The sequence below is a fragment of the Mirounga leonina genome, unplaced genomic scaffold, assembly GCF_011800145.1.
Source record: "Mirounga leonina isolate KUSES-001 unplaced genomic scaffold, KU_Mleo_1.0 Mir_127, whole genome shotgun sequence".
Taxonomy (NCBI): domain Eukaryota; kingdom Metazoa; phylum Chordata; class Mammalia; order Carnivora; family Phocidae; genus Mirounga; species Mirounga leonina.
This window is the reverse complement of record NW_023270316.1, coordinates 61,305,797-61,329,652: the sequence shown is the minus strand read 5'-3', so window position 1 is coordinate 61,329,652 and position 23,856 is coordinate 61,305,797. Positions and strand designations below refer to the sequence as shown.

The window sequence follows — 23,856 nt, the reverse complement described above, 5'->3', positions numbered from 1 at the left end:
CATACACGCACGGTGCAACATCTTTCCAGGGTTTATGCCAAATGCCGAGATAGGCTGTTCCTGCGTTACTCTCATCCCCTGCTCATCTTCTCTGCTGTTACCCTACTTCATTTCCTTTCAGCACTTAGTACTTTCTGAAGTTAGGTTGTTAATTTACCTCATGGATTACCTATTTTATTCCAGTAAAATGTAAGTTCCGTGTCAGCAGGGACCTTTGGTCACATTCACTGCATTAACCCATTGTGCAGGACAGTGTCTGGCCCATGGTGGGTGCTCAGCATGAATTTGTGGAACGAATGTCAAAGTAAAGATGATACTAAGTAAGCCGCGGAGTATGTGAGCCTGTAGCTCAGAGGGGAGGAAAGAGCAAACCTGGAGATACACACTTCAGAGTCCTTGCATAAAGGTGGTGCTTATATCCACTGAGGAAGAGAGGGGCCGAGGGCCCAGGACCGGACCCTGAAAAAGCTCAGAACTTACAGCTCCTTTGGCCCTTTTGCCATCAACTTTCAGCCATCTCTTCTCTGAAATTGCCTGTCAATTTTTTGAGCCCTCTCCTTCCTTTTTACTATCATGAGCAGTGCAGTTTTCTTGTTTTCCTGATTACCATCATAAGCCTCCTAAGGGAGGGATCCTGTAGCCAAAATTGCATTCTTACATAAATAAAATCTTAAAAAAAAAAGCAGAACGGGGAGACTCCTGGGTGGCTCAGTTGGTTAAGCATCTGCCTTCGACTCAGGTCATGATCGTAGGGTCCCTGCTCAGTGGGGGGTCTGCTCTTCCCTCTGCCCCTCTCTGCTTCGAGTTCACTCTCTCTCTCTCCCTCAAATAAACAAGTAAAATCTTCAAAACATTCTTGAATTAGATTAGATTGTACTGGACCAGAGTGACAAGCACTGTCATATTATGGAATTTTCCCCACTGCAAGGCCACTGTTCAGTGTATTAATATTTCAAGTTAATGGGTGCTGTGTCCAAGTTTGTAGTGAGTTTTTAGTGAATTATTATTAACTTTCCTTTACAAAGGCATGTTTTTATTCTCAAATTAATCATGGGATTCAATCCAGAAGTCAAATAATATAAACAGACCATGCTGCGAATTCAGGGATTGTGAAACTATAATTGTTTGATCAATATTAAATGCTAGATATTAATTTTTCTCTAAACTTGCAGGACATTGAAAGAGACTTGAAACAAATTAGAGTTCAGAACATAAAGGAAAGTAAAATTCTAGAACAAAACTGTAAAGCTAAGGTAATAAACATTTTGTCTTGCGGTGTCATATTAAACAGCTCGCTGGGGGTCCCCACCTTGCAATCTGGGTTGCCTACAGGATATCCCCCCCTACTATTTTAGGGACTTGCCTAATTTTGCAATGTTTGACGAATGGTTTTAAGTATCTGTAATGTCAAATAGGAGTTGTGATTTTAACATTTTTATTGGATTGCTAAACTAACATTATTTTCCTTCCTTTCTTCTAGAGAGGGGTGAAGTTTGAAATTAGTTTAAACCAATGTATTTCTGATGAAAACACCCTCCAAGAGGAAGAGGTATGCCATTAAATATTTATTTCCATTAACAGTTAAAAGAAAAATGAGTGTCTTAATAGCATATTTAATGAAATTTTTCCATAGGTCATAGGAAGAATTTTCTTAAATCTTCCTAGAAGGATCTCTGGTGTTCAAACGAGTCTTCCAAAATGCTTTTTATCCTCCCATTCTTTTTTCATTGAGATTATTCCCTTAGATGGATTATTCCAATTTAATTTATTTTTCTCTTATAAAGGAATTATTTTCCTCATAATATTAACTTTCTTGTCATTGCCAAATTAAAATAGGATACTTAATTATAGTCAGCAACTAATATACTTACCTAAAAAATTGAGCAGATACCCTGAAACCATGCACATTTATTTTAGGTCTTAATTAGTTATCGGTAACTTTGTGCAGGTCTTTGGGTGAATCTCAATTATGCACTCAGGCTCTCATTGACACAGTGATAAATGCACAAATACAGTAAACTCAAACCTCATTTTATTACTTGTATTCAACATCTTTTTTAATCCCACTTTTTATCAGACCTGCTAACAAATATCAAAATCAACTGATTTGTGTTTCCATTTCACCTTCTCTAACTTTGCCTTTTAAATGACCAAAAGTTATGTGTGTGGACATATAAGTTCTGTATCACATCTGATACTCAATTTCTTTCTTTCATCTTCATTAGCTGAAAAATGTTTAATGTTATCATTTCTTTCAGATTTTTTGTTTTGAATAGACTTTATGTTTTAGAGCAGTTTTGAGTTCATGGCAAAAATGAGCAGAAGGTACAGAGATTTCCCATCTATTCCTGGTCCCCTCATGTGCACAGCCTCCCCCGCACTGGGGTGGAACATTTGTTACAACTGATACACTCACATAGACACATCATAATCAACCAAATCCACAGTTTACATTAGGGTTCACTCTTGGTGGTGTACATTCTATGGGTTTTGACGTAACAATCCATATCCATCATTATGGTACCACACAGAATAGTTTCACAGCCCTAAAAATCCTCTGTGCTCTCCTTTCCTTTGAGATTTTTCCTACCATTTTGTCACATAGAGACTTCTTAGAGTGGTGACTGTTAACTCTCACCTCTTTAAGCATTAGGTATCTTAGTGTCCCAGACCTAGGAGGATCAGAGGGGGCCCGTTTCTGGGTTGGAGTGGTACATCCACAGTGCTCCTGTCAAGTCAGGTGCTGAGGGTGGCCTGGTAGTATAAAGGGATGGAGTGAAAAAGTTTTATCTGCCACGGTGTTCACCCTTCGTTACTCGATGTTTTGATGTGCTTGAAACAGAGTGATCATTTTAGTATTGATTATGGGATGTTAGGAGTAGTTTTAGGGACCGTTTTGGGAACATTGTGCACCTAAAGCAGGGCGTGGACGAGATAACCTTGAGAGTTCTGTAGATTGGAACCTCAGGAGAATAATATCGAAGGCAGCAAGTCTGGATAAAATCAAGTTGCCAGGATGCCTGGGTGGCTCAGTCGGTTAAGCGTCTGCCTTCGGCTCAGGTCATGATCCCAGCGTCCTGGGATCGAGTCCTGCATCAGGCTCCCTGCTCTGCAGGGACCCTGCTTCTCCCTCTGCCTCTGCCTGTCTCTGTCTCTCATGAATAAATAAATAAAATCTTAAAAAAAAAAAATCAAGTTGCCATATGATCAGTGCTTGTCACTGTTGACAAGGAGAAGAAAGAAACACACTCCTGTTTCTATCTTGTTCCAACAGAGTTCCAATTTTAAAATGCTATAATTTATTTGTTTAATATACGTATACTGAATACTTACCATATGCCTTGGGAAATGTTATTACTGGAAACACAAAAAATTTTTTTGACATATTTTTTTTCCTTAAAACATGGCTCGTCATGAAACACCATGGCATTGCCTTAGGCAATGGACGTGCAAAATAAAACTCTGACCTTTGAGCATGGCATGAAGCTTAAGGAATATAAGTGTGTGACGGAGTATGAAGATTATACAGACAAAGCATTTGAAGAACTCTGTTGCCCAGAAGCAGGTACGTGTCGTGCCCCTTGAAAGCCAGAGCTAGAAGGGGTGTTTTATCAGCAGTCCATCACAGTCCCCGGCCTCACTGGCTGGCAACGCCGTTGTCCCAGAGCTGGGCAGAGCCCCGGCTCTGCCGTCTGAGACCCGGCCGTGTGCTCTTGCCCCGTGCCGTCTCCTGGGGCAGCCGCCCCCAGCCAGCACCCCCACGCCAGCCACTTTTCTCGTTATCTGCTGGAAGGTTCCACGGACTTGTCCCACTAGGCTCGCAGACTCACCATTTGTCCAGTTGAATTTCAGAGCTCTTCCTTCCCAGTGAGCAGCCTGGAAGGCTCTCCCCTGAGATGTCTCTGGAGTTTTCCTCCCCGATCCCTCTGCCACTGGTTTCGGGCCCGGTCATCTCGGAGCAGTGGGGTGAGGCAGTGAGTGCTGGGACTTTGGAGGCAGACGGGAGTCTGGATCCCAGCTGGCGCTGCTGCCTTCTGATTAGGTGACCTTTCACAAGCGACTACAGTGCTCTGAATCTCGGCTTCCTCTAGGAACGGGGATGCTAGTACTCGCCACACAGGCTTACCGGGGGGACTAAAGTGAAATCTGATATATAAATACCTGGCCCATGGTAGGTGCTTAACCAATGCTATTTCTAACTTGCCCCCCCCCTTTTTTTTGCCTCTCGCTGTACTGCCTTATTCTCCTATGTGTTCTTCTTTTCTCTAGTATCTCCCCCTTCATTCTCTAAGTGGTTGCTGGAGATTTGTTATATTTTTGGGTAATGCCTGCAGGATTCCCCATTGCCCATTCCACATAGTATTCTATTTAACACTGTGGGGCCTGATCTTGTTGTGACCCACCTTTCCTGCCCCAGCACCCCTCTTTCCTACCACTGATGATGGGATCCAGACAGCCTCCTGGAGCACCCCCCCCCCCCCTTATAGCTGCGTGAGCATTTGCACACCCTGGCTTGGCTCAGTTTCTTCTTCCTGGAATAATACATCTCACCTCATTTCCATCTGGAAACACCTTTATTTGGTTCAGCAGGCATATTAGGGAGAACCTCCCATGTGCACAGACTGTGCCAGCTGGTAGGCATCTCAAAGATGAATGAAAACGGGGTCCGCCCTCAACATCACCGTGGTGTTGTGAACCGAAGAGAGGAGGCACAAAACATGTTTTCTGAGCCCACATACTAATCATCGTCCGAGCGCCGGCTGGCTAGAGTCAGGAAGGTACCCACTCCTACAGAGCTTGGCATGCTCAGGAGCTGGGGCTTTATCCTGCGTGATGACCTTCAGTCGAAGGGAATTAACTCCTGTCTGTGACGGAGAAAGATCATGCTGGCTGCGGCATCAGGAGGGCGTGGGGCGGTGGGACTGCGGGCAGGAGGATAGCGGCCCAGGTGGGAGACGACAGGGGCACAGGCCAGAGCAGAGAGGTGAGAATAGACACTAAGTGCGAACCACTGAGTGCGGGGGTTGAGGACAAGAAGGAGATCAAAAACCCTCTTAGTTTTAGGAGGGTCCTAATTCAGATGGATGAAGCTGTCACCAACCAAACGGGCACACCCATCATGCAGAGGGAGGTGAGCGGACATAGTATAATGCTCTAGATTTGGGCCATATTGGCGTTCAGGTCTTCATGAGCCTCAGCTGGAGATGCTTAGAAGATGCTAGCTGTGTGAGAAGGAAGCTCTGGGGCAAATCAGGGTTTCCTTAGCATACACAAGTTATTATCACAATCACCTTAGCGATGGTCAAAAATACCTAGGCAGAGGGACTAGTGTGAGAAGGAAACGAAGCTTAGGACAGACCTTAGCAATGTTTAGACAAGGTTTGGGGAAATCCGGAGAGAGCAAAGCCAAAGGAGGAGAGAAAGTTCTAGAAGGAGGGTGCAGGGTTGGCAGCATCAACCAGAAGAGAGAGGCCAAGTGAGGTGGGTTGAATAACAGCCTACGGATTTGACCACAAGGAGCCCTTCATTTTCATACTGAAAATTGTCTTTTAACTTGTCTGCATTCCTATAACTATAATTCAGGTTAGAAAAGTTTTTCCATAGGTTTTGACCATCCATATGTCTCTTGTGAATTATGTGCTCTTATCCTTCATCCCTTTATCCACTGAAAATGGCATTTATTTTTTCCTTTATAAGACTCTTTAGGTTAAAGCTTTACCTGTAATATGTATTACAAGTATTTTTGTCATTTGGTTTTCAGATCTCATCTCTAGTAACAGCAGCAACTGTATGTGTGTGTGTGTGTGTGTACATATATAATTTAGGAATAAACTTCATAAGGATTATGCAGAGCATGTGAAGAATACTATAAAACCTTGCTGAAGTATTTAAAGGTCACTCGAATAAATGGGGAGAAATAACATTGTTACATATTAGAAATATTCTTTCCAAATAAATATATGGAATTTTGCCAGTTTCAATCAAAATCATCAAAGCCACAAAAAGATGGAGACATCTTGCCAGATTGGAGCATCTTAGATACTCTTAAGCAGACAAATTTAGAAAAGAAGAGCAGTGAAGGGGCACATCCACTTTCAAGTATCAAAATATATTCTGTTATTCTGCAAATTATAAAACAATATGATACTAGCACCAGAACAGATAAAGCAGTGAAAAGAAGAAAGAGTTTAGAAACAAACCCTAGGATGGATAATAATTCAGTGTATGCTGAAAGTTACATCACAAGTCAGGGGGACAGAAAGGCTCAATCAAATAAATGCTGCTGGCCAACTGGTTAACAGTTTGGGAAAAACTGTAAAATCAGACCTTATTTAATGATACAACAAAACAAATTTTTAAAAAACCGAAGAGTTTATACATAAAAAATGAAGTTATATGTTAGAAAATGAAGTAAAAGAACAATCAAAACCAAAAGGCAACCTATGGAATGGAGAAGATATTTGCAAATGACATATCTGATAAAGAGTTCGTTTCCAAAATATATAAAGAACTTATAAAGCTCAACACCCCAAAAATGAAAAAGCCAATTAAAAAATGAGCAGAAGATGAAATCCCAAGGTATGTACTCCATGGAGCACTGGGTGTTATACGAAAACAATGAATCGTGGATCACCACATCAAAAACTAATGATGTATGGTGACTAACATAACATAATAAAATAAAATTTAAAAAATAACAAAAAAAAAATGAGCAGAAGACATGAATAGACATTTTTCCAAAGCAGACAGACAGATGGCTAACAGACACATGAAAAGATGCTCATCATCACTGATCATCAGGAAATGCAAATCAAAACTACAATGAGATATATCATCTCACACCTGTCAGAATAGCTAAAACCAACAACAATGAAAATCTTTGTGTTGGCAAAGATGTGGAGAAAGGGAAACCCTCTTGCACTGTTGTTGGGAATACAAACTGGTGCAGCCACTCTGGAAAACAGTATGGAGGGTCCTCAAGAAGTTGAAAATAGAGCTACCCTATGATCCAGCAATCGTACTACTAGGTATTTACCCAAAGAATACAAAAATACTAATTCAAAGAGAGACGTGCACCCCAATGTTTATAACAGCATTATCTACAATAGCCAAGTGTCCATAGACTGATGAATGGATAATGATGTGGTATATTTATATATACAATGGAATATCAGCCATCAAAAAGAATGAAATCTTGCCATTTGCAATGACATGGGTGGAGCTAGAGAGTATTAATGCTACGTAAAATAGTCAGAGAAAGACAAATATATGATTTCACTCATATGTGGAACTTAAGAAACAAAACAAATGAGCAATTAGACAAGAAGAGAGAGAGAGAGGCAAACCAAGAAACTATAGAGAACAAACTGATGGTCACCAGAGGGGAGGCGGGTGGGGGATGGGTGAAATAGGTGATGGGGATTAAGGAGGGCACTTGTGATGAGCACTGGGTGTGTAACTGCTGAATCACTATATTGCACACCTGAAACTAATATTACACTGTATGTTAACTAATTGGATTTTAAATAAAAACTAAAAAAAAAAAAAAGAAATAAAAGAAAATATAGGTGAGTTTGTGGGGTTTTTTTTTTTTTTTGTATAGGGAAGAACTAGCTATTCAAAATACATGGAACACAATCATGGGTAAATTAGTAATAGATTCCACTTTAGCAGTGAAAAGCTTTGATGAAGCAAATAATACTAGCTCCTAGAATTGTCACCTTCAATAGTTTATCTAGGGTGAATAATCATGAATGTCCATAAACATTTAGCTGCAATGATTTCATTATAGTATTATTTATAATAGTGAAAAATTGCTAGCAAACTAAACGTCCCACCATAAAGAATTAAATTGTAATACGTTTGTGTCACAGAATACTGTATTTGCTTTACAATGGTTGTATAGAACAGTGCCTAATAAACTGGGTATGATAATGTTGCTCTTTGAAAAGAGCAAGTTATGAAAGTTATGCATGGTGTGAGGCCCATTTTTGTTTCAAAACAAAGACACTATATTCAAGGGGAAATTTTTGAAATTTTAATAGTCTCTAGATGGTGAGATTATGGGTGATTTTTATTTTCCTCTACTTACCTGATTTTCATATTTCCTATAATGAAACATTGTAATAATGAAAAAGAAAAAGCTTTTCCAAGTTAAGATGACAGAACTGGGGGTGCCTCGGGGGCACAGTCAGTTGAGTGGCCGACTCTTAGTTTCCTGGCTCAGGTCTTACCTCAGGGTCGTGAGATCCAGCCCTGTGCTCAGCGTAGAGTCTGTTTGGGTTTCTCTCTCCCTCTCCCTCTACCACACCCCAACACTCCCCCCCACCCCACTCTCACTCTGTCTCTCAAATAAATAAATAAATCTTAAAAAAAAGATAACAATTGATTGCATTTCTATGGAAACTGACTGAAGTAAAATGCTCAGAGGTGCCTCAAAGAATGTGTCCATTCTTGTCACTAATATTTGTTTACATTTAGATATATTACCTAGTCACTCAAATGTTAATAATAAAAACCAATGTTTAAGCCTGTTTATAATTTCAGTCTTGCAAGTTATGATCTAGTCTTAGTCCGTTTGGTCCACTATAACAAAATGCCATTAACTCTGTGGCTTAAAAACAACAAACATTTATTTCTCACAGTTCTGGAAGCTGGAGAGTCCAAGATCATAGTGCTGAACAGATTTGGTGTCTGGTGAGGGCCCACTGCCATGTTTTTGTTACATCCTCACTTAGCAGAAAGGGTGAGGAACTCTGTGGGGTCTCTTTTATAAGAGCACTAAGCCCATTCCCCAGGGCTCCACCCTCATGACCTCATCACCCCCCAAAGACCCCCACCACCTCCCAATATCAGCACGTTGGGCTGTAGGTTTCAACATAGGAATCTGGGGGGAGGTTGGACACAAGCATTCAGTCCATAACAATCAATATTCGAATGAGGTGGTAATTTCTCTGTTTTTGAGGGTACCCACAGATGGACTACCTCCACATTTCCTAAGAACTGTTTGGTGCAATGAGATGCACTTTGACTGCTTTTAAATTAATGAGTTATTTTCTCGTACCCAGAGTTGCTCATTCCAGACACTGAGGCTGCTGCAGAGAGCAGGAGACAGTGGGATGCGCTAGCTCCTCAGACTGTGCTAGAGATGATGACAGCAGGTGACATCACCTCTACCTGCACCACTGTGCCCGAGGGTGACTCCACACTCATTCGGTTTGAGTTGCCAGCACAGGGAGACAAGGCCTCAGATGCAGGTGTGTTCCTCGCGCTCACCCTGACGCCATAGTTCTCTTTTCAGTACAATCCCCATAGATTTGGTATCAAATATCTTTCCAAGATAATGTTTTGGTATCTCCCTCACCTCCTGAGAAACTTGCCTGCTAAGTATCCTAGACAACTGACCACTCCAGGTATGAGAATATAAAGGAGGAAAGATCTAGAATCCCACTTTCCTTGTGGTTGAAGGAGATTGTCTAAAGAAGGGCAGTTGGCTTGACTTGCCTTCCATGTTAGCCCAGTCACTTCCTTGGAATTCCTTGGAGGGGTTGGTTTTTTCCATGAATAAAATCTGAATTAAGATAATAACTATCCCATAAGGTTTAGAGTTAGCAGTGCAAAAACACATACAAAGTTGCTTTGTAAGCCAGTGTGCTATTTTAAATGTTAAGAGTGTTAAGAATATGATGATATTTCCAACCCAAATTCCTCCATTTACATTTGAGCTTCCAGCATAGTCTTTGCACAAGAGAAGTTCACAGCAACATCTGGGTGTTATTTTTACAGGTGGTGAGGATTTTTATTACTTATTTCCTATGTTTCTCTTGATAACATGGGGCTGGGGGAGAGCTAAAATGTATACCCATTTTATAAATTGAAATATGTAAGTAAATCACTGCCATTTATAAGTGTGTGGACTGACTTACGTTTATACCATTATGAAACACTGAAGCCCCCAAACTTGCAAGAAGGGGCTTGCAAACATAACAATTTAATCCACCATAAGCCAATGAGACAATAAGACCAATTTCAAATAAGCAAGTAGAATAGAAAATTTAACATACTGAAGTGTTTACAAAGCAAGTCACTCTCATACCCATTAGCCATGTGACATAAGTCACTAAACTTTATCTCCGTTTTCTTGCTGGTAACACGAGGGGTGGGATTAGGTTACCTCCGAGGTTCTCACGTTTTGTGATTTTATAAGAAGTCAGATGAAGTATTTTTATTTTCAGTAACACAGTCTCCTCCTCAGGTGGCCAAGGGACGGTGACCGAAGGCATTCCAGAAAATAGGAGACGGTGGCAGCACGAAGTGCCAGGAGCTTTAATGAGCGCTTTGGCTGCAGCACGTCTAACAAGTAGCTCGTTTTCTGCCCACGAAGGCGAATTGGGTATGCAGTTTATTTGTAAGAACATAACCAGTCCCCTGAGGAATTTTGTCAGAGACTTGTAAATGCGGAAAGGGATAAAAATACCTTCAGCCTGGAGAGAGAACTGGAAAGGGCTGAGCCTCTTCGGAAGCTGATTCGCTTTGTCCAAGCCTGTTCCAGATGCCACTAACAAGCCTCGAGCTTCCCGGAAGAGTGGGGTAATTTTCTTTAATGGGATCGGTTGACAACTGATGAAAATAAGTAGGGCAAGTGGCTTTGTAGAAGGTAAGCAGGTACTACTTAGCTCTACCTGACGGTATATTTCTGACAGCTCTTCGACAGACTCAAATTACTATTCCATAGGCAATGAAAACACATCATCGTAGAGTTTCTTGGTCTGGGGGAGGGTTTTGTTTTTTTTTTTTTTGTCTCTGACTTTTAGCAAGATGATGCTTGTGTTTACTTTATGGGAAGCCAGCCATCCTTTTCAAAAGTTTGAGGGAACTCACGTCACAGGGGGAGTTGGTCTTCGGAAGGTGCAGGTGTGCCCTGCTACAAGGAAGGTTGCCGTAGGCAGGCAGGGACAGAAAAGGAGCAGCTGCAGAGGGGCGCGCTTAGAGACCCGTGTTTCAGGAACGCGAGATTGAGGCGACAAGGAGGCAGAGATACAACCTAGGTGTAACGGAGGCTGATAAGTACTTACAAAGTAAAGGAACAATTCAAAAATATGTCCCACCCTGAGGATAATGTAACAGAAGTGCCTGACGATTGCCCCAGAGTGAGTCTGCCAGCCTGTGAAGCCTAAACTTCACAATCGTGAAATCTTTGTGAAAGTTGCGTCTTCCAAGAATGTCCAGAAGGATGAATGTATTGGGTGGGGAGGACTTGCAGATACACAGGCCTGTGGCAGACAGTAAGAAAACCGGTTGGACTGAAATCTAGGAGCAGGAGAGGGGGCCAGAGTCCCTGAGCATACGAAGTCCTTTGAAACCCTTCGGTCTTATGAATTCTATCAGTTATCACGCTGTTGCTGAAAAGTTAAGAGGAGAGAGAGGGAGAAAGGTAGAAACTGCCCTTCAGACTCTCTTTCCAGTACCTTCAAATTACAAAAAGCAGTGTATTGTCTTTACTCCTTTCCCTTCTGTCCTGGGATGAAAGCCTTGTCCCTAAGGATGGGGCTGGAGGCAGTAAGGAGGAAGCTTTGGGCTGACTGTGCTTGGTCCGGAAGCCAAGGGCTGGGATCCCAGGCCAGGTTATCAAGACACTGAGGTGGGGACATACTTGGTGGCTATGATGTTTCTTCTTGCGTTTGTCCCTGTGATTCTTGGAGAGAGTCATAGAAAACTCTTCATTTGGTCTGTCATGCCAGATTAACTCATTCATGAGCTTGCTGTATTTTTACATGGATGGCTTTACATTGGGCATATATGAGCAACTTATCTGTCAAGTGAGATTGGAAATAGGAATTTGCCTCCACAGGTGCGTTCAAAGCAGAGTGCGGATGTTTTCTTTTACAGCCTGCCCTGGTGCTGACACCCCTCCGCCCCAGCTGAGCTCCGCCTCTAACTGTGGTTGGCCTCTTGACTTCCTGTCCCTGGTCATCTTTTCTTACTTTAGCTCTACCCTTTGTACCCCTGCCAGATAATCCTCCTAAAATGGACCAAATCTCTTTTCAGCTTAAAATCCTGCAAAAGATGCCCTCTTACCCTCAGGATAAAATCAGTCTCTCTGCAGACTCTGAGCACCTTGAAGATTGGTGTGGCCCATCGCAATGCCAGGCTTGCTAGCATTTCTCCACCAGCAGATAGCCCTCCCTCGGATTAGAATGCCTGCCTCCTTTTGCCAGGATAATTGCTCCTGCAAGATTTCCCTCTGACAAGCCTCCTCCCATTTCTGTCACTATGTGTCATGGTGGGTGGTGAGGTGGTGAAGGGCAGGTACTCTTCTCTCCCTGCTTTTCCCTGTACTACCCGACGGGGCTTTGTAAATGGGTCTGGAATGACATCGATCCTTAAGTGTTCTTTTGCACGAGTGAGTGGAAGACCCTGTAACTATATTAATATGCTTCTCTTTAATCCAAAAAATTCTAGGAAGTCCTCAAGTTTGTCTACTCTCTCCCTGCCTTTTCTGTTAGCTGCTTCTGACAATTTCATATTCAGTCTCACGCTCAAACTCATTCATGCTCCAATATTTGTTAAATGCATGAAATAGGGACATTTTATCACTGTATTTATCATTTAAATTCATGTCATAAAAAGATGCAGTAGTGAGTTTATTTCAATTTTTAGTGATTGCTATGAAAAACCTGGATCTCAGACTCTTGCCTGTGTCCCCACTGATGGGGAGCCTCAATTTTAAATGATTAAGAAAGATCTGAGCATGTTTCCCTTGCATCCTCTAGGTTTGGCTTTGCTGCTTAATACCCCACAAGACACTGTAATTCTCTGATCATACAAATAAGCTTCACTTTAATTTCTGATTCTTATTATCTTTCTTCCCCACTAGACTGTAAGCTTATGAGAGCTTTGTCTTGATTACCACCCTGTTTCGTCTCTCTCTCCCTAGTGCCTAGAACTTAGCAGGTGGCCATTGTTTTTATGAATGAACATAAAACCATAGCACGTTTTTAGTATTACTTTATGCAGAGGCATGTGATTACCAATATTCGTATTGCCATCAAGTTGGTAAGGGAAATTATAATGTGAAAAATAATTCTTACAACTGTGTAGAGTTTTCATGAAGACTTCCTGTGTGTGTAAGTTTTAATAACTTTGATTGCAAGTATAATAGACACAGTTTATAAAGGCTTTCAAGGATTAGCTATGGTCATACATTTAAGCATTATTCATATGTCCTTCATCACTGTTTAGCTTAAACTTCCAACTCCTTGAAAATAAATTGCTTTCATGCTTCGAGCCCTGCATTCCATTAAAAAGTGAAACTTTATCAACTACCTATTTAATTTATCCTAACTTTAAGTTTAAAATAGCAAGACTTTGTAAAATCCTTTTCAATGACTTTAACTAGTAAAAGCTACACTCTTGAGATAACGACAAGTATTTTTTTTTAATGTGTGCATAATTCATTCAGGTCAATAATTTTGTTTACAGTTTAACCACTCCAAGGGGATCCTTGGTGGGAAGGTAACCTCCATTTTTCTTGTGTAAGTTTTCAGGCCACATAGTTGCCTTGGTAACATCATAGATGCACATCCAGATAACAGCTGATTTACATTTCTATAGTTAGCTATTCATTCTTTCTTCTATCCTGTTAAACAAAAAAATAAAAGCCTCCTAAAATTGTCTTCCTAAAACAAGAAAACAAAAACTATGATTCCCACACCAAGTGGAATACTCAGGCTGCTATTAATTAGCCAGACTACCTCATAGATGAGATATATCAATCAATTCATTTATTTTATAATGCACTGTAGGAGATAATGTAGGCTATGATTTGGGATGACACATATTGATTAAAAATAGGTAAATATTTAAGTACAGCGTAGTAAAATTTTGTCTTGTAGGTATGTGCATGAATAGTCAGTTTACCAAAAAACAAACAAAAAATAGCCACACTTTGTTTTTAATTGCATCTTTGGAGAAAAGTTCCCATTTCTTTTTTTTTTTTTTTAAGATTTTATTTATTTTTTGTTTATTTGAGACAGAGAGAATGAGAGAGAGAGAGCACATGAGAGGGGGGAGGGTCAGAGGCAGAAACAGGCTCCCTGCCGAGCAGGGAGCCCGATGCGGGACTCGATCCAGGGACTCCAGGATCATGACCTGAGCCGAAGGCAGTTGCTTAACCAACTGAGCCACCCAGGCGCCCAAGTTCCCATTTCTGATCCCACTTGTTAGCAGAGGGTAGGGATTTTTTTTCCTGGAGACTAACATGAAACACAGTTTAGCCCCCTAGGAACCAGATGGTTGCAGAGTACATGTGGGCAAGGCAGATTCTGGTAGGTTACCAAAATGAGTATAGTCCTTCACTCTTCCCTGTATCCCTGCCCTTTGCACTATGACTTCGCAGCTCCTCCAGACTTCGCAGCTCCTCCACCATTAAATGTTTTTTTCCCCTCCCCTTGAATCTCAACTGGCCTTTGTGATTTGTGTGCATGAGGAGGATGGAATTGAAGCAGTGGTGTGCCAAATCTGAGTATTTAAGGAGCTTTTGCTTTTTTTTTTTTTTTTTTTTTTGGAAACCTGTTTCTCTCTCAACTAGCTCCAGCTGGCCCTGCTATGAGAGACCACGTGGACAATAGAGACAAGCCATCCCAAGAGAGGCCACAGTAGGCCAGCCAGCCTCCAGCTGGCCTGGCAAGTGACTGCACGTGCATGACTGGGTCCAACCGAGACAGGAAGAGCCAGCCAGCTAAGCCCAGCCCAAACTGCCTAATGGCAGAATAGTGACCTCAATAAATGGTTACTGTTTTAAACCACTAAGCTATGTGGTGGTTTATTCTGGAAAAGCTAACTAATATAGACATGTGTAGCAAAATTCCCACAGTGGGAGTCAAAAGTAGGCTAGACATAGACTATGTAGACATAGTTTTAAAGCCAACTTCAGAAGCCAGCATTATTAATTCTTTTGTGAACTCTTTTAGTTTTTGAGATTTTAAGAAAATCTGTCTCAACATCGCTCTTGACTACACCAAGGTTGAAGTTATGTAGGAAAAAACCAGACATATTCTCTGTTTTAATGGAAACAATTCACAGGCTTTACCTTCATGGTTGATGTCCAGTACAGGATTTGGGGTATATACCCCTCATCATGTGTATAGGCTGGGAGGCTTTAATCTCTCTGTTATTTCTTTAACAGTGGGGACATTAGAACAATGGCTTCCTAAAGAAGATGAGGGGAATATGGAAATGGCCTCTGGCATTGAAGTAGATGAGGAACAACCAAGATCTGACGATGATGATACGTAAGTAGGTCCTATCCAGATACTTGAATGGAGCACTGGTAGAGAGTTAAAATGCTGTTGCTGAGATATGGACAATAGTCTTAGACCTAGCTGAGGAGACCAAGTTTTACTCACACAAGGGTTTGTTTCTGGGCTCTCTTTTCTTTCCCAATGGCATTGTTTCCTATCTCTGCATGAGTGATATGCTGTCCTAAATTACTGTGCCTTTACCATATCTTTTGGTATCTGGTAGGGCTAGTCCCATACCTGCTTCTAGCCTCCGTATCTTTTTCTTAGCTGTTGTTGCCCTTTACTTACCACATACATCTTTGCATTTTCTTGTAAAGGGTCATGAAAAACTTTGTTAGGATTTTGAGAATGACATTACATTTGTTGATTAATTTATAGGATTTGCCATCTTTATGATCATAAATCTGAACATCCATGAATATAGTATAGCTCTGTTTCTCTTTATGTCTTTTAAAATATCCTTCAGCATTTTTGTAATTTTATTCACAATAGAGGTACCACTTAACTTGGTTGTTGTTGTTATTGTCATTATTGATGGGGTTGTTTTTCTTTTATTGTATTTCAACTTGGCAACTACTAGCATATAGAACACTATTGATGTTGTATCCTGTAACCTGACTGAAGTCTTTTATTAGTTCTAAAATTTGGAGTCCTTTGAATTTTAAAAATTTTATAATTTACTTTTTAAATAGGTCATATACTCATATGGCTTCAAATTCAGAAGTTACCCTCTTTTCATAGTCTTCTTGCTATCTCTTTACCTCAGCCACACAATTCCCCTTCCCAGAGTCAACCAGTCGAATATGCCTCTTATGCACACTTCTCCTGAGGAATTCCATTAAACTGTAAGCCAATATGTAGATCTTGTGTATGTGTGTATTCTTTTTCTTTTTTTATAGAAACAGTTTCATAGCATACATGCTATCCTGCAACTTCCTTTTATCACTTACCACTGTAGCCTGAATACCTATCATAATATACAAATAGTAGTATACACGCAGTTTAAATTCCCAGGAAAGCCAAGTATTAGGTCAAAGAGTTTTTACATTTGTAACTGGATATTGTCAAGTTATCCTTCACAGAGGTTACACCTATGAACGCTTCCATTGACCGAGTATGGAAGTGCCTGTCTTCTTGCACATTTTCTTGCTTAGTGTGTTACCAGACATGGATCGTTGCACAATTGATTGGTTCAAAATGATGTCTCAGGTTAGTTTTAATTAGCATTTCTTTTTTGAATAAGGTTGTCTTTCCATATGCTCAAGAACCATCTTTATTTCCTCATTGGGGACAATTTATTCATAGCCTTAGCCATTTAAAAAATTAGGCTACTAACATTGTATTGATTTGGGGAACCTTTTGCATTTTAGGGAAATTGATCTTTTATCTATAATATGACTCTAGAATATTTTCCCCAGTTTTTTGTTTGCCTTTTGATTTTATTTATAGTGGCTTGTGCCATGTAGAAATTTCTCATTTTTTTTTAAAGATTTATTCATTTATTTTTGAGAGAGCGAGAATGAGAGAGAGAGAGAGAGTACATGAGTGGGGGAGGGTCAGAGGGAGAAGCAGGCTCCTCGCTGAGCAGGGAGCCTGATGCGGGACTCGATCCCGGGACTCGATCCCGGGACTCCAGGATCATGACCTGAGCTGAAGGCAGACGCTTAACCAACTGAGCCACCCAGGCGCCCCGAAATTTCTCATTTTTATCTAGTTAGGTTTACCGATTATAAGAAATGATGTCAGGATTTTTTTTTAGTACTTTTATGATTTAATTTTTATTTAGTTAAATAATTTATTCCTCTTGAATTGCACTCATATTAAAATGCAAAGTGTGACTTCAACTTTACTTTTTTCCAAATAACTCCTTACTTATTCCAACACCATTTACTGAAAATCTTCATTTTTGCTACCCATTTGAAATGCCATTTCTATGATATGCTACATTTTTATATGTACTTGCATCCAATTCTTATTCGTTTTAGGGTAATTACTGTATTATAAACATATTGTTTATAATATGAATTATTATTTTGGAGGGCTAGTTCCCTTAAATGCTTTCCTTTTTCAGTATTTTTCTATCTAGTCTTGCTTGTTTATTTTTCCATATGAACATTAGAATCAACCTGCCTAGGTTGATTCTAGGATAAAGGAGGGAAGGAAGGAAGGGAGGAGAGAATTTTCTCAGGCTGCTTCCTGCCAGTAGAATTTTGGAGTCCAGTAGTCTCTTTTCAATTGGGATTGTCCATGTCCCTTTTGGTCCAAGCTGGCTATGTTTCTGCATATATATTTCTTTCGAAAATCTTGTAGGTCTCTGCAAATCTTACTGGGATTCACTTTATTAGACAAAAACCAGATCCACAAATCTTTTTTAGACAAGTGCTTCTCTGTCTTGAGCTTTTGCTTAGATTCTGAGGGACAACACCCTTAAGCTCCCTGGAAACCCTATTGTTTGATAATAATTTTGACATTCATCCACATTGTCCTATATATCGATAGGTCATTCCTTTTTATTGCTATGTAGTATTCCTTATATAGATATACCACAGTTTATTTACATATTCACCTATTGATTGATGTTTGGATTGTTTCTAGTTTTTGGCTATTATAAATAAAGCTGCTATGAATATTCATGTACATGTCTTTGTGTGGACATAAATTTCATTTCTCATGAGTAAAACCATAGGAGTAGAATGACTGAGTTGTGTGGCAGGTGAATGTTTAGCTTTTAAAAAAACTGCCAAGCTATTTCCCAAAGTGGTTGTGCCATTTTATATCCCCATGAACAGTGCCTAAGTGTTCTAGTTGCTCTACATATTTACCAACACTTGGTATGGTCAATTTAAAAAAGTTTAGCCAATCTAATGGGTGTGTGTGGTGTCTTGGTAGTTTTTGAGTCATAGGCATTATTTATATATCCTTGCTACCAGTTCTTTGTTAGATATCTCTATTTTGTCAATATTTTCTCACTGTCTGGGTTTTCTTATTCATTTTCTTAATGGTATGAGTCAAAATTTGAAGTTTCTGACTAATGCATTTTTTACTCACCTTCTAAAATTGGAAATTCCAATTTACTTGCACTTTGGACAGAGACTATCATCTGAATTTTAGTGATTTAAAAAAGTTTATTGGGACTCCCTTTGCTATTCAGTACAGTGTCAATTTCATGATTTTTACACATGTACTTGAAAATATGCATATTCTTACTATTCTGGGGATATGTATGTTCTATATAATTATCAAGCTTAAAACATTTTTTCGTTAAACTGCTCTATAGCTTTTTTTTCCCCTTTATCACTTCTGGATGGAAGTACATTAAGATCTTCAACTGTGTTTGTGGCTGTGATTATTTCTTCTTATATTTCTATTTCCTTTTGATGTACTTGAAATAAGTAGAAGCCATGTTCTAATTATTGATTGTTATATCAGTTTGGTAGAGTATCTCTCCCTTTTTACATTATGTATTGTAATTTTTGTCCCTTTAAAGCTGTTTGCCTTAAATTCTTTTTTGTTGGGATACTGACATTGCTATTCCAACTTTTCAGTTATTTTATTTTTTAGTATTTTGCTGATATGTATTTGTTTTATTTTCATCATTTCTTTTTTTTTTTTTAAAGATTTTATTTATTTATTTGAGAGAGAGAGTGAGAGAGAGAGAGAGAGCACAAGAGGGGGGAGCGGGAGAGGGAGAAGCAGACTCCCCGCCGAGCAGGGAGCCCGATGCGGGACTCGATCCCGGGACTCCAGGATCATGACCTGAGCCGAAGGCAGTCGCCCAACCAACTGAGCCACCCAGGCGCCCTATTTTCATCATTTCTGTGTAGTTTCATTATAATATGTTTCTTATAAAATGCATGTAGCTGGTTGATATGCTTCTTGTCCTATAATAACCTCTGCCTCCTAATTAGTTTAGTATAATAAAAGTCATTAAAATTAATGACATATTTGGGCTTTATGTTTTAGCTTGATTTTGTATTCTCTGTTTGCTTTCATTTGTCATTTCCTTCCCCTCTTCTTTTCTAACCTTTTGTTACATTAACAAACGTTTCTGTATTACTCTAGTCTTCTCACTACTAGTTTTGAAGATACAGATTATATTTCTATTCTTTTAATAGTTTGTTTTTATGTACTTCCTATGGATTGTTCTAACAAATTCAGAAGTTGTTCAGTGTTCTTTTTTTTCCTCCCAAATATGACAAACACATCTAACCACTAAAACCCTTCCATCCTGATATTGTTATCTAGAGTCATAATTTTACTTTAAAAACATTTTTTATTGTGGAAAACTTCAAACATAGTAAAAGTAGAGAGCACAGCACAACAAACCCTCATGCATCCATCATACAGCTTAACAATGATCATTGTTCTTTACTGACCACCCTGCCCCTATACCTTTTTTTAAGGTTTGGAACATTCTAAATCTGAGACATCAAATCATGTAATCCAATTTTAACTTTAAAAAAATAATAAAAAATATGTATTATTTTATATATATATAAGTCTATAAGTCTATATAAGTATATAAGTATATATAAGTATATATAATATATAGTATATATATTAGTGTATATATATACTATATGTATATACTATATATAGTATATATAATATATATAGTGTATATAGTATATAAGTAATATACTTATTAGTATATATAGTATATATATAGTATATAAGTAATATAATATATATAATATATAAGTCTGAGACATCAAATCATGTAATCCAATTTTAACTTTAAAAAAATAATAAAAAACATTATTATATATATATTATATATAATTATATATATATATTCTCAAACTTAATTTGCTATTGTGGTTTACCATTTTCTGAACTTGCTATAGTTTTTTCCTAGTCTATGCTTTTCCTCTGGTTTCAGTTTTCTTGCTGTTGTACATCCTCTAATAATTCTTTAAGATAGGTCAGTGGCTGGTAAACACTCTTATTGTTTGCATATCCAAAATTGTTTTATTGTTTTAATTGTAATTTAGTTGGGTATACAATTTTGACAATGATTTTTCTCCTGATCTTTATTACTGTTGATGAGAAAAATGCTGTTTTCCCTCTATAGATATGCTAACTTTCTCCCCAGCACATCCATAATGTTCTTTTTATCTTTATTTTCTTATGTTTCACTGTTGTATGTATGTCTGGGTCTAGACTTCTCTTTTATCCTGCTTGGCTCACTTTCTTCTGAGAACCCATAACTGTCTTTAGTTCTGGAAAATTTTTACACATTATTTTTCCAAGTGTTGCTTTTCTTATTCTGTCCATTTTGGTCCTCCAAATAGATATGTTTTGGAGCTTCTCAATCTGTCCCCAATAACAACTAATTGTACTTTCATATTTTTTATTCATCTCTTTGTTCCATTCTAGGTGAATTCTTGAATACTATTTTCAAACCTATCTGGGTATCATCTATTAAGTTTTTAATTTAAATGATTATGTATCTCCTGTCTAAGATTTATATTTGTTCATATTTTTATATGTTCTTGTTTCAGTATTGCATAATTATTTCCCCTAATTTGAAGACATTTTAAAATGGATGCTGTTTTTTAATTTACCTTTTTGAGCATATTTACTTTAAGAGTGTTATCAAAATCCTCCATAAAAGTAATTCCATCTAGGCTTAGTTTCTGGTCCAACTTAAAATTCTTTTTGCCTATCCTTCTCTTATCATCAGATTTATTCACGTGTTTTGGAATTTTAGTTTACAGGATCATTTTGTTTTAGAAGTTTCATGTTTTGTTTTTAAATTTTCTTCCTTCCCTTTCTGTCTCTGTGCACCTCCTGCATATCTATCAGATTTTGCTTTCTTCGGTGTGTTCTCCTCCATTCTTGCTAGCTGGAGCCATTGAAGAGTTACACTTCAGTGCAAGGGTGATCTAGAAAAAAATCTGAGTAATATGTTTTGTCTGTTTTGGCCCAATCTCTAGGAGAAGAATTCTTCCTGAGAAATTTATAACCATAGATTTGCCTTCACTTGGGTTTAGAATTTACAACACTTGGATGGTCTGGAAACATGTATATTGATAAATCAACATTAAAATTGATAGTAAGAAATCATAATACTCTGGGATCTCTAGAAGAAATAAATATGAAACCCCTGGAGGGATATAACCTCAATCCAGGCTACACTGAATTTTCTCACTAAGGCACTGCTGAACATGAGTTCACAACTAAAAATAGAATCCACTATGAGAGATAGCAAGCACAACAAATAGCTGAATTAGACCATAAAGAACTTCAGATAATACAATTATCCTATGAATATTTAATATTTATATAATAATTTAAATTGTACATTTAAAATTATTTAATCAAAGTAAAGAATGGAAACAAAAGAAAAAAGCAGATCTATCAGAAAGGAGCAGGAAGATCTGGTAATTAACCAAATAGAACTTAAAAAAGTGAAAAAAATCTACTAATAGAAATCAAATGACAGTTTAAAAACAGAATAGGTACAATTATTGAGGGAATTAATAACTGCAAGTAGACCTGAAGTAAAAAATGATATTAAATGTGAAAGAGGAGTTAAGAGTCATGAAGGTCCAACATACATTTACAAGGAGTTCCGAGAATCGGAGAAAAGCAATATTCAAAGTAATTATAGCTGTGAACTTTTTATAATCATTGAAAGCCATAAATTGTGCCATCTCGGAAGTAAAACAATAACCAAGTAGGAACGATGAAAATAAATTCACACCTAGACACATCATACTTTAAACTACAGAGGAATGAAGACAAAGGGATGATCTCGTGTAAGCACATACCTCAGGAATGATAGCTTAACAAATTGGGAGCTCTAATTGCTGGTCCACCCCAAATTTATGATCTCCAATTTTAGTGAGGTCCTCTGTGGTATCTGGCAATCCTATGCTTGGTTTGCTTCCTTCCAAACCCTCTACCCTGCATACTCACCCCCATCCACCTCACTCTTGTGACCATGCCTCCTTCACAGAGATAGTATGTGGTTTGTAAGTGGAATGGTTTTGTCTAGTTCCATAACTTCTCTCTATCCACATGAGTCCTCATTGTCTTCTCTTTCCCCATCTTCCTTCTCAGACAAAAAACCATCTCCCTTTCTGCTGAAAGCACATCCTGGCACAGGTACTCTGAATCCCAGCCTTTCTCAGAGAATGTGTTCCTATTACTGTCCTTCTCCTATAGTTTTAACGTCTATTAGCTATTTTCTCTCAGCATATACACATGCCGAAATCTGTCCCTTCTTGAGAAACACCAAAAAATCATTGCCCTCATCTTCTCAAGTTAACACTGTCCTTTCAGATCCAGGCTCCCCTCAAAGGAGTTTAAGCTCCTTGACACTGCTAGTTTACTTCCTACTGCTTTCTCGATCTCCTGTATGATGGTTCCTGTCACATAGCATGCTGAAATGTTCTTGCAGAGGTCATCTATTACCTTGAAATTGCCAGGTCCAACTGTCATTTCTGTCTTCCTCTTATTTGGCTGCTCCCTATCTGGAAATTCTCTGCCTTCTTGGCGTCCATGATGAACACTTTCTTGGCTCTTACCAGATCTTCCTCAGCCTCTTTACCTGCCATGTAAATATTACGGATCATTGAGATGGTTTTCTTGGTCTCCTGCCTTCTTCCCTTCTAAGAATATCCATGTTGAGGTCTTAGATACAATTAGATACAATTTCAATTCCTAGTCCTACTAATCAGTATCTGTGAGACCTTGGGCAAGTTTTATTAACCTCTCTGAGCCTCAGCTTCTTTATAAATTGATGGTGAGAATGTCTACCTCAGAGTGTTGTATTAGATGAAATATAGTTATGTGTAAAGTGTGTCAGGGCAGTCACTGGTGTATGATAAGGGCTCACTTTTTGGCAGCTGTTTTATTCTTTTTTTCCTCTTCTCTCTTCCTCTCCTTTTAAGAGTAGATGGGTATTAATAAATATCATAAAGGTTGTTGAACACAGGTCCAAGTAAACAGAATACTGATTATCCCAATAATGGCTTTTTTTTTTTTTTAATCAGTCTGGAAAGCCAGGCTGATATAATAAATAATTCATTACCTGGGTGAAAATGCAACTATTAAATTGCTTAAGTGAGAAGGGAAACTACTTTTCATATCTATTTTTCATTGTTTTGATATCATAAAGTTGATTTTTACCTCTTATTTCCAGGAATTTTGAAGAATCTGAAGATGAGTTGAGAAACGAAGTAGTAGAATCCCTGGAAGAACTTGCTACTTCCAAAGAGGAAGAAAAAAGAGAAGAGGCTCCTGGTTTCACTAAGGGTGCTGAAAAGTTCAGAGGACAGGGGATAGGCACCCAGAAATATGCAGAATTAAATGAAGGTTTAGAGAATATTTCTATTCGAGCTAATGACAAAGTATGCATTGCTGATGAAAACCGAGAAACATCAACAACCCATCAAAATATATAAGTGTGATTATTGTACTTTTTCATAAGTGGTAAGTCAGTATCTATTAACTGTAGTATCTGGGCACAAGTCATAAACATTCATTTTGTAAGAGTTTTCTATTTTTTTTTTTTAAGATTTTATTTATTTATTTGAGAGAGAGA

The 23,856-nt window shown here is 38.6% G+C and overlaps 1 protein-coding gene across 5 annotated transcripts in view; it reads left to right on the top strand.

Moving 5' to 3' along the window:
- Positions 1-23,856, top strand: part of NEK5 (NIMA related kinase 5) — a 55,965-nt gene extending 32,109 nt beyond the window's left edge. For 3 of the 5 annotated variants that reach the window (XM_035003471.1, XM_035003470.1, XM_035003469.1), the window contains 7 exons: positions 1,173-1,253; positions 1,481-1,549; positions 3,439-3,565; positions 9,069-9,257; positions 10,256-10,393; positions 15,188-15,293; positions 23,455-23,856. In XM_035003471.1, the coding sequence (XP_034859362.1) occupies positions 1,173-1,253; positions 1,481-1,549; positions 3,439-3,565; positions 9,069-9,257; positions 10,256-10,393; positions 15,188-15,293; positions 23,455-23,716 (972 nt within the window). In that variant the 3' untranslated portion in view covers positions 23,717-23,856. Of the gene's footprint in view, positions 1-1,172; positions 1,254-1,480; positions 1,550-3,438; positions 3,566-9,068; positions 9,258-10,255; positions 10,394-15,187; positions 15,298-23,454 lie in introns of all 5 variants that reach the window. The other 2 variants (XM_035003474.1, XM_035003473.1) reach the window with 2 other exon arrangements.